This window comes from Polyodon spathula, chromosome 32 (genome assembly GCF_017654505.1).
Source record: "Polyodon spathula isolate WHYD16114869_AA chromosome 32, ASM1765450v1, whole genome shotgun sequence".
NCBI classification, from domain to species: Eukaryota; Metazoa; Chordata; class Actinopteri; order Acipenseriformes; family Polyodontidae; genus Polyodon; species Polyodon spathula.
The window spans coordinates 606,577-616,752 of NC_054565.1; the positions used below are offsets into that span (position 1 = coordinate 606,577).

At 41.6% G+C, this 10,176-nt stretch overlaps 1 protein-coding gene across 1 annotated transcript; it reads left to right on the forward strand.

Annotated features, from left to right (window-relative positions):
• The first annotated feature begins 875 nt into the window (after positions 1 to 875).
• LOC121303390 (zinc finger protein 239-like) lies at positions 876 to 2,207 on the forward strand. The gene has a single exon (XM_041234061.1). The coding sequence runs from the start codon at positions 959 to 961 to the stop codon at positions 1,886 to 1,888; it is 930 nt and encodes a 309-aa protein (XP_041089995.1). The 5' UTR covers positions 876 to 958; the 3' UTR covers positions 1,889 to 2,207.
• The last annotated feature ends 7,969 nt before the right edge of the window (positions 2,208 to 10,176 follow it).

Below are 10,176 nucleotides of genomic sequence, written 5' to 3' on the forward strand. Positions count from 1 at the left end.
ATGGTGCCTCTCTTCCAAACCGTGGCAGACCATTCCACAACTGTGGGGCTCTGAAGCTGAGCGCTCTGCCACCTGCCTTCTTTCTCTGTCCATGGAATACTTGTCATGGAAAGAAAATAAAGGGGTTATTGTTTTCATTTCCATATAAGAAGAGATGTCAGTCTGATGTGTAAATGTAGACAATAACACTTGTTTCTTGAAATGTCCGATATGCATGTTTTCAATACTGTGCTCTATTTCTGATGACAGAATGAAATCTTAATTGGCACGGAACGAACACCATGAAGTAGAAACACACAAGTGACACAAATGACAGGCTGCTTGTTGATTTAAACACTTCCGGCACTGTGTTTTAGGAGGGGAAATGTCTTCACACAAGGGCTGGTTGATATGGCGTCTTCAGGCACGCACTACAGCTCAGCGGCTATGCGCGCACATACGGGGCTACGGCCAGCCTAGATCTGTGCTCAAGCGTAAACATGGGCTGAAATGATGAATCTTTGAATCTGATCAAACCTAATCAAGTTCAGGTCTGAGTTATAAGTGTAAATACCAATAGAGAACAGATCATAATACTTAATTTCATTTTCTGTTTTCAGGGCTGCCTTATCTTGGTGAAGGCCAAGGAACAAAGATGGAATCTGTTTACATTAATCAGGAGGAGATTGTGAAGTTGGTACCTATCTGCATTAAACAGGAGAAGCCTGAACTGGATCCTCTCTGTATTAAAGAAGAGGAGACTGAACTGGAGCCTGTCCACATTAAAGAAGAGGAGACTGAACTGGAGCCTGTCCACATTAAAGAAGAGACTGAACTGGAGCCTGTCCACATTAAAGAAGAGGAGACTGAACTGGAGCCTGTCCACATTAAAGAAGAGGAGACTGAACTGGAGCCTGTCCACATTAAAGAAGAGGAGACTGAACTGGAGCCTGTCCACATTAAAGAAGAAGAGACTGAAATGGAGCCTGACTACATTGAAGAGGAGTCTATTGACTTGTTTAAGGGTTCAGAAAACATATTCCAGCCAAATATATCGCATCATTATACTGGACATGGGAAGAGCTTCAGTCAGTCAGGAAACTTAAAAACACACCAGCAAACTCACACTGGAGAGAAGCCATATCACTGTAGTGAATGTGGGGTCAGCTTCACTGTGTCAGGAAGCCTAAAAACACACCAGCGTATTCACACTGGAGAGAAGCCGTATCACTGTAGTGAATGTGGGAAGAGCTTCATTCAGTTAGGCGACTTAAAAAGACACCAGCGAATTCACACTGGAGAGAAACCATATCACTGTAGTGAATGTGGGGAGAGTTTCAGTCAGATTGGAAGCCTAAAAAGACACCAGCGAATTCACACTGGAGAAAAGCCTCGTCAATGTACTGAATGTGGTAAGAGCTTCAGTCAATTAGGACACCTAAAATCACACCAGCGAATTCACACTGGAGAAAAGCCGTATCACTGTAGTGAATGTGGGCAGAGCTTCAATCAGTTAGGAGTCCTAAAAAGACACCAACGAATTCACACTGGAGAGAAGCCTTATTACTGTACTGAATGTGGGAAGAGCTACAGTCAGTCGGGAGACCTAAAAGCACATCAGCGAATTCACACTGGAGAGAAGCCGTGTCACTGTACTCAATGTGGGGAAAGCTTCATTAAGTTAAGAGACCTTAAAAGACACCAGCAAGTTCACACTGAAGAGAGGCTGTGTCACTCTTCTGAATATGGTAAGAGCTTCAGTCAGTTAGGAAGCCTACATATACACAAACAAAATCACACTGGAGCCAGCCTCCCTGCCTCCCTCACAGTCCCTCACCTTTCCACCCCTCTCCAAAGTGAAAGCCAGCCTGAATCCAGAGACACTGAGAAGGGGAGCATGTCAAACTGAAGAAGACACACCCATTCTTTCAGAATTAATTGGAGAGGCCTGGGATTCAGCTCCACTCCTGCCACTGAATTGGAAATGAATCTCGCTCATCATATGTTGAGGATTTAGGACAGTATTACAGGGTCATTCTACTTAGAAAGGGACACATTGAAATATATGCCAGGCTTTGAACACTTATGTGTGGTACAAACACAACACATTAAACAAAGTTACCAATAACATATATGATATTTAAAAAATGTAATTTGAGCTATAAATGGCATTATTCTTCCAGTGTTAGTGAGTACAGTATACAATACAGAAGTGAATTGTTTAACCCTTTGCGGTCCTATGTAGGAACAGGTCACTGCGGCAGCCTGGGACAGGTTGTAGTAGTGTTTCGCACATTGCGTGTCTAGTCGAGATCAGCAAAAAAAGACACCTTTTAGACTCTTTTGGTAAGTCAGACGGTTCACTCTGCTGAATATCCTCGACTTATATCGAACAATACAGTCGACTTGTTATGTCAGCTGGGTATGTGTGTGGTCTATTGTGTGTGTGTGTTGGTTTCCTCTATCGAACGAAGGCGTACGTCGCGAGTCTCTTATAGTACTTGTAGACGTCTCGAAAAAGTCTACAATATCATCATATTTTATCACTGAACCTAGTGTTAATAAGTCCTCAAACCTCAAGAGGATTTATCAATATGCACATCTATAAAGAGGTATGTGAAAAATACAGCAAACAAGGGGTGGAGCTTGGATAGAGATGCAATACTAATGTCCTTTTGCCATGCACTGCCTTTTAAACTGTTTTACACCTGAAAAAAAATAGAGTGCATGTAAAATAAACAGCACGTATGAAAATAAATTGGACCTGACGTGCCTGACAAGCACTGAATAAATTGAATGCAAAGGGTTAAAAGCACCCAAAAGACTCTCTTAATGGGTGTGGCAGCATCGTCTGCTTTGTCTAACTGGAATGGTCTCTAAGATATTGCACCAACGCAAACACAAGCTGAAACGATCTTGTGTTTTTTGTTTTTATGTTAGGTGGTGTGTGGAAGGGTGTGGGTATTCACTGACATGGGAGACAATGTATTTGCAAACACTGCACAGGTGCCCAGTTTTATTTGTTGTTGTTGTTTTTTGTTTTTTTTATTCTTTTTGCAGTCATTTATTTCAGCCCACAGAGGGCGCTGTTGTCCGTGGCCTGAATACCAGCGATGGTAGACAGGTCAGTGCTGGTGCACTCACAGGTGCTCAGATACACTGGGGTGGCCATGGTTCTCCTGTAACTATACACGTCCCCTTGGGTACGTAACCATATATTTTAATAGTCGGTTTATTTCAGATTGGCTGTCTTCCTCAGTTGTGCACCTGAATGCATAACCAAGCACAGTACTTCTGGGCCGAGCAATCTCCCAAGGCCCACCTCTCAGAGAGAGGGAAAGCCCACAAACCCTCTTCCCCACCTCTCCATGTCATGACTAACAGGCGAATCTTACGGGGATGCCACCCTCATCCTGCAGTACCACGCCTGCACCAGACAGTCAGTACAAATCTCCCCTGTTAAAGGGTGCATACTTTACACTAGAGCAAAAGCCGTTTTGGTTTTGTATGAATTTGAATGAATGGATCTGCTTTGCTGAGTGTTTAAATACTGAGAAACTCCAAGCTTATATACTGGAGCCCTGCTTCAGTGCAATGGGATTGAAATACATTTCCTTCCATGTTTTTAACATGTAGATTGTTTTATATCCAATTATTATGACAGACCACAATATTAGTATAAATATATTAATGTATAAATATATTACGGTAAAACATAAAAGGTTTGCAAGCAAACAATGTTCACTCATTATGTATTCGTTACAAATCTGCAGAACCTACATGCTGCAACATTATCATCATTACTAAATTCATAGTTTATACAGTTTAAGTTTTGATCTAAACAATATGCAGAATGAAGTTGCCTCGGACTGTTTGACAGTAACAGAGCTGGTGCTTTTGTGGAATCACCATTAGCTGTTTATTTATTTTGGGCAAAATATGACTTGTTTGCTTGTATTTTTATTGGTATGCTATTATTAGAGTGACAATACAGTACATCCAAAGGCAGGGGTGTCAAACTCCAGTCCTAGAGGGCTGCAGGGTCTTCTGGTTTTCATTCCAACTTAAGTTTTCAATTAATATAATTGATCTAATTATGCGATAATTTGATATTTTTCAAGGTCTTTTAAGTTGATTTAAAAATGCACTTAATTCAAGGTACACGACCTATGAAACATTTCAAGACCTGACGAGACGTGTTAAATGTGTCAAATTAATCAAATCATTAGACCAATTAAGTGATTGAGAGCTCGGGTGGAATGAAAACCAGAAGACACTGCGGCCCTCCAGGAGCTGGGTTTCACACCCCTGTCCTAAGGCAAGCTTGGCTATTTAGAAAGGATTTTACTGACATTGAGTTTGAGTTCCTGTATCACTGTATATGGGGGTGGCCTAGGATATTGAGGTATTAAATGTTAAATATTATATATATGCACTACAAGGGCACATTATTATTTTCCATTACCTTTGTATGTAAAAGGTTTGTCATTTCTTAAACTGTCAGTGGTTCCTGAGAGAAAGATCTGCAGTGGAACTGAACAAACCCAATGGATACATTGAAAAATACAAGCTTGCCAAACAGGGAGAAGCTGCTGCAGATTTGATAATATTGGCTTCATGAAATGAGCAATGGAATTCCCTGTGTATCCTGGAATTCCTTTGCTAGTGTATCATGGTGTAAGCCCTGGAGTGTGGGCTCAGTCTTCTCTGCTTGTTCTCAGTGTGTGAGTTCAACTGCATTTCCAGTGTCCTGAGCTGGGCTTTGAACCCACTGGGGACGCAGCCGAGAACAAGCCAGACCCACAACTCGGGGATTTTGTTTTAGATCCAATAACAAGAGTAGAAACCTTACACGCCGAACTCTTTTATTGTTTTGATTGATTTGAAAATTGACATTTTGAAATCTAACAAATACTGTACTAGTATTATGACTTCTGGTAGACTTTTGTGATATAATTGTGTATGTTTCTTTGATTACATGAAGTTAAATAAAAGATTTCAATGATGTTAATTTGTTTTGTGATCAGAGGGGCTCAGTGAAGGAGTCAGAAGATTAGAGAAGCAGGTATCCAGCGATCAGAGGTGCTCAGCGGAGCGATCAGGAGATCAGGGAGGCCAGTATTCAGAGATCAGAGGGGCTCAGCGGAGCGATCAGGAGATCAGGGAGGCTCAGCAGAGCGGTCAGGGCAAGGAGCTAATGTTTACAGTCTGCTTTTATACTTTTCAAACAGGAATTACACCACCCACTCGATCGCGGGTGTCGGGGTCCAATATAACAAGAGACACATAGAAAAACAAATAGGCTAATAACAAATACTGTATAACCACTCCCTCGTTTTATCAGGGGTGTCAGGGTCCAGTATAAATCCTCTGCGCAACCTGCTTTTTCTCATTTTTTGTATAAAAAGCAGCACACCGTTTTAATTCATACTGCGGAGGGTAATTGCTTCTCATCAGCTTAGTCTTCCTCTCCTTTCTCAAATGCTCAAACCTGCTGCCTTGAAATAATCCATTCCCAACAGGGCCGCCGGCGGGGGGGGGGGGGGGGGGGGGCGCGAGGGATGCGACTGCACCCGAACCCAGCCTCTGCTGGGGCCCATACTGAAGAGATTCTAGAATATAGCTTTGCCCATACCAATTTTTTTTTTTTTTTTCAAAGTCCATTAACGAAAAACAAAAACAAAAAACAGTTTTCCCGAGTGGTTCAAAAATAAACCGTGGCAAAGTTGTACTGTCACTCAAAACACATATTATCAAATCAGAGCTGCATAGGCGGAACTCAGTGTGAAACTTTATAATAAATCAGTGTGGATTAAAAAAAAAAACAACAGACTGTTCCTTTTACTGGGGGGGGGGGGCATTTCTTTCACAGCTGCTGTTTATAAAGATAATAACAAACAGTTTACTAACAAGGTATACAATCACAAATGCATAAGCACATAGGCCTATCAGTCAACTTTAATTCTCTGCAAACTCCCCAATTTTCCATAATAGATTAAAAGAAAAAAAAAAGCTCTTGGTGGGAGTAAGCTGACTTTCCTCAGTTGTGGTAATAAGTACATAGCGCCCGCTGTATCGAATATGCCAACAAAACATAAGTCGGGCTGTTCAAAGCGAAAAGAGCAGAAAAGAAGTTCCCCAAAAAGAAGCAGAAAATGCAAAAATAAGTGTGCAGTAAATGGGTTAAAAGTGGGCCGACAACAGCGGATGGAAGTATAGTGCAGCAGCGGAACTGCCAACCTCCTCCTCGCACGAAAAATAAACAACGGTTGAGCCAGAGGAAGACTTGAATCAGAGACATCGAATTGGAAATGTACAACAGCAGCAAATACAAGGTACTGAATCATACATTGTGAACCCGGAACCCAGTCAGGCACCTTTATGTGATTTTTATGATCCAGCTACTTGGCCTGGCTTTTGTACCAAAGAGCTAAGAGTTGAAATCATGAAACATAAACCTGTGTAGCTAAAGAAACTGACATTGAATTCCCTAAAAAACCACACATGATTTGTACTCATTTTAGGAACAAAACTTCAATTAGATTTATTTTAGGTTGAGTGTTTTTTTTGGGGGGGGGGGGGGATATCTTCACACTCTTGCACCAGGGCCCAGTGAATCCTAGCACCAGCCCTGGTTACAAGTTATCACATTACAGAATATCACAATACAGATAAGAGCAGCTAAGAAAGAACAATAAAACAAATTCAAGAAAGAGCAAAACAAAGCAAACAGTGAATTATAAGAGTGAACTCGACTAAGAGCAGCTAAACCTGATAGTAACTATTTGCTTATATGAGTCCAGTAAGAACACGTAGTAAGCATGATAAATGCATGAGAATCATTTGAAATCAGAGCAATTACAAAATACAATTACTTTATAATTTGTACACAATACTCTCCTGCTTATCCTGTAAATGTTCTTTTTGCTGTATTTTAAGAATGTATCTGAAATGTTTATTTTTGCTCAGGGGGTAGGGTTAATCTGAGTCGGTTCAAAGGGCAACTAAACTGTGCTCACAAAAAAAAAAAAAGGTCTTATTCTTCTAATTGGCCACACGATGGCAGCATTGGATAAGGAATAGCAAGAGCTGTGTTCTGTCTGTCTCCATGAAGTCCAGGTTTACAGCACAGGAAGCCCCGCGACCCGACACCTCCCCATGTGAGTTTAATTATTTATTCTTCAAACCAATACTATTTTAATCCACAACAGTGACTGATAAACAGCCTTTCTACAGCAATTGTCCTGCAGTCTGCAGGTAAGGGAGCTGTGTGGGTGATGGAGTGCGCTGCAGAGCGGATTAACACTTGATCACACAAGGGAATATAAAGAATGCCGTGTTCAGCGCTAACTCTACCATTTAGTGTGTGGATAGAATGAAACCAGTGCAGTTGTTTTAAAAAAGGCAAGTAAAGAAAACGTAGGTGATCTCTAACTCACTGTTTGACAAATAACAATTAAAAAATATAAGCTTTGTGAGGGAGAGGTGGTCACCAGTATAAAAGCCTGCAGCTCTCCCTGTGCGGTGTTCCAGAGGAGGAATGAGAGCGAGAGAGGAGAAAACAAAATGAAAGTGAAAAAACAACAACTTCTCCGAGTGCTGGAAGCTCCAGCTCCATGTTTGTTTAGTTTTCTGTTTGTGACGTTGGTTTTGTTTGAATATTTATTTTGCTCTATGAGTGCTGTTTCTGTTCAACCTTATTATTTATTTTTGTGTTAATAAAAATAGCGCTGCAGTGCTCTTTGCACCCAAGTGTTTCAGTTCCTGCTTCTGACCGGACGTCACCAACCTCAGCCGTCCTGTCACACGTGGTGGTAGAGGTGAGAGTCGAACCCACACCTCTGGAGAGACTGGAGGCTTTTATACTGGTGACCATCACCAGCTTAGCACTAAATGAATCCAGGAATTAATTCGGGAGATGGTCACCTTCTGCACAGGGTTTTGTTAGGATGGGGCTTCCACATCCATGCAGCCAAATAATAACAAATAAAACATTGTATTTTTAAATCAACACAAACTACATTCAAACCAACACTAACAATAACCCCTGTTCCCAAACAATCCATTATTTTAAATAATAATCCACCAATACATTTTAAACAAGCCCCCTTGCTTAATAAACAACACATTGATTTTCATGTGCCCCGCCCCTCTATGTATGTGCAGGGCTTTTCCTCCGCCCTGCCAGTGTTGTATATTTTGTTTGTGTTTGTATGTAAATGCCAAGGTATTGCTGCTATTGTTTTGATGTGTGGATTGTTTTTATTCAATTAGAAGGACGTTAGCCCTCCCTCATTATGATGATGTCTCAAGTGACGTTTTTGAATGAGCATTTATGCACTTCAATGGTTTGTTATGATGTTTAATTTGTTTTGAACTACGAACACTTACCTGATTTGTTCTTGTATTTTGTTTCTTTGCTACACTGATTCAAATCGCTGTTTATTTTCTGTGTGCACTGTGTGGATTTTACCATCTGTATGAACACTTTCCCCGTATTAGCAAACCAAACGAATGAGAGCATCCAGGGCCACAGAAAAAGGAAGGACAGGAAGTAGCAGGCTTCAGGGATTTATCGACAGACGGACAGAAAGAAAGAGGAAAGAGTCTTCCATTGCACTGAAGGAACAATTCTGATCAGAGGGCAAAGAACTGAATTGGATTTATTTTTGTCTGTTTGGGATTCGTTTTGAGACGGGACTGTGTTGTGATTTAGGGTTACTTGTCTGGCGTTTTCTTGTTTGTTTGGTGCTGCCCCAACTCATGGTTTAGTTCTTCCACCGTTTATATTGGGCTGTCTTTAGAGAAATAACATACACTGTGAGACTCATGGGATTTTAGAAGGCATTGTATTTTATGCTCTCGTGGGATTGTGTAAATATTTTATTTCCCTTCTTGCCATCACTGAGGATGTTGGAGACTTGGCTCGTTGCGTTTACTTGTTGTGGGTCCGGCTCCATCGAAGAGGTTCCTCGGGTTAAAGTGGACCATATCGGATGGCCTGCTACCTGTGAAAGAAAAGAAACAGGGATTGCCGAACAGAATAGCTGTGGTTAGTACTGCTTGGAAAAGAAGGGAAATTACGTTTATTATTATTATTATCTACTTTTAAGAAATTCATAACTGAAAACTTGATACTGGTAACGCATACTTGCCCACACTGAGTTGGATGTGCATGTGTGTTCTGTCAGGGCATGCTAGAGACCCGCCATGGCAATACTTACCTGTGCAACGTTGAATCTCGAGGTCCAGTCCAGGGCGATACTTACCTGTGCAACGTCGATGCTCGAGGTCCAGTCCAGGGTGATACTTACCTGTGCAACGTCGACTCCCGAGGTCCAGTCCAGGGTGATACTTACCTGTCTAACGTCGAGGGTTGAAGTCCAATCCAGGTAATACTTACCTGTGCAACGGTGAGGGTCGAAGTCCAGTCCAGGGCGATACTTACCTGTACAACGATGAGGGTTGAAGTCCAGTGGTCCAGTCCAGGGTGCAATAGCACAGAGTAGAGAGAGAGAGAGGGAGAGGGGGAGGGGGAGGAGATACGCGAGGGTCAAAGATAGGCTAAGGGGAAGTAAGCAGTTGGCCCATACTGGTGAGTGTGAGAGTTCCATTTACCGTTGTCAATGTTCCTGACAACCTTACTTCTTTGCCCCCTCCCTTTATCAGGTTTTCTAGGTTCTTCATTTGCATTTCCATCAGCGGTTTGGGGCATTGTTTGCAGTGAGGTCCATTGGTGTTTTGGGCTTAGAGGACAGTGGACAGCTGGGTTTCCTAGGAACCATTAGAGACTGACAATTGGACATTTTATTGGACTTCTTGTGTTACAGCTAAGAACGAACATTACTTTTCATTTTAGAGTTTCACCAGCAGGAGGGGATCATCCCAATTTGCATTGTGGGTATTTGTGTTTATTTTTTCATAAGAACATAAGAAAGTTTACAAGGAGAGGAGGCCATTTGGCTCATCTTGCTCGTTTGGTTGTTAGTTGATCCTAAAAAAGTGCCTCCTATTTTCTGTTCTGAATGCCCCTTTGTCTAAACTCCATTTGTGACCTCTGGTCCTTGTTTCTTTTTTCAGGCTGAAAAAGTTGCTTGGGTCGACACTGTCAATACCTTTTAGAATTTTGAATGCTTGAATTAGGTCGCCACGTAGTCTTCTTTGTTCAAGACTGAACAGATTCAATTATTTTAGCCT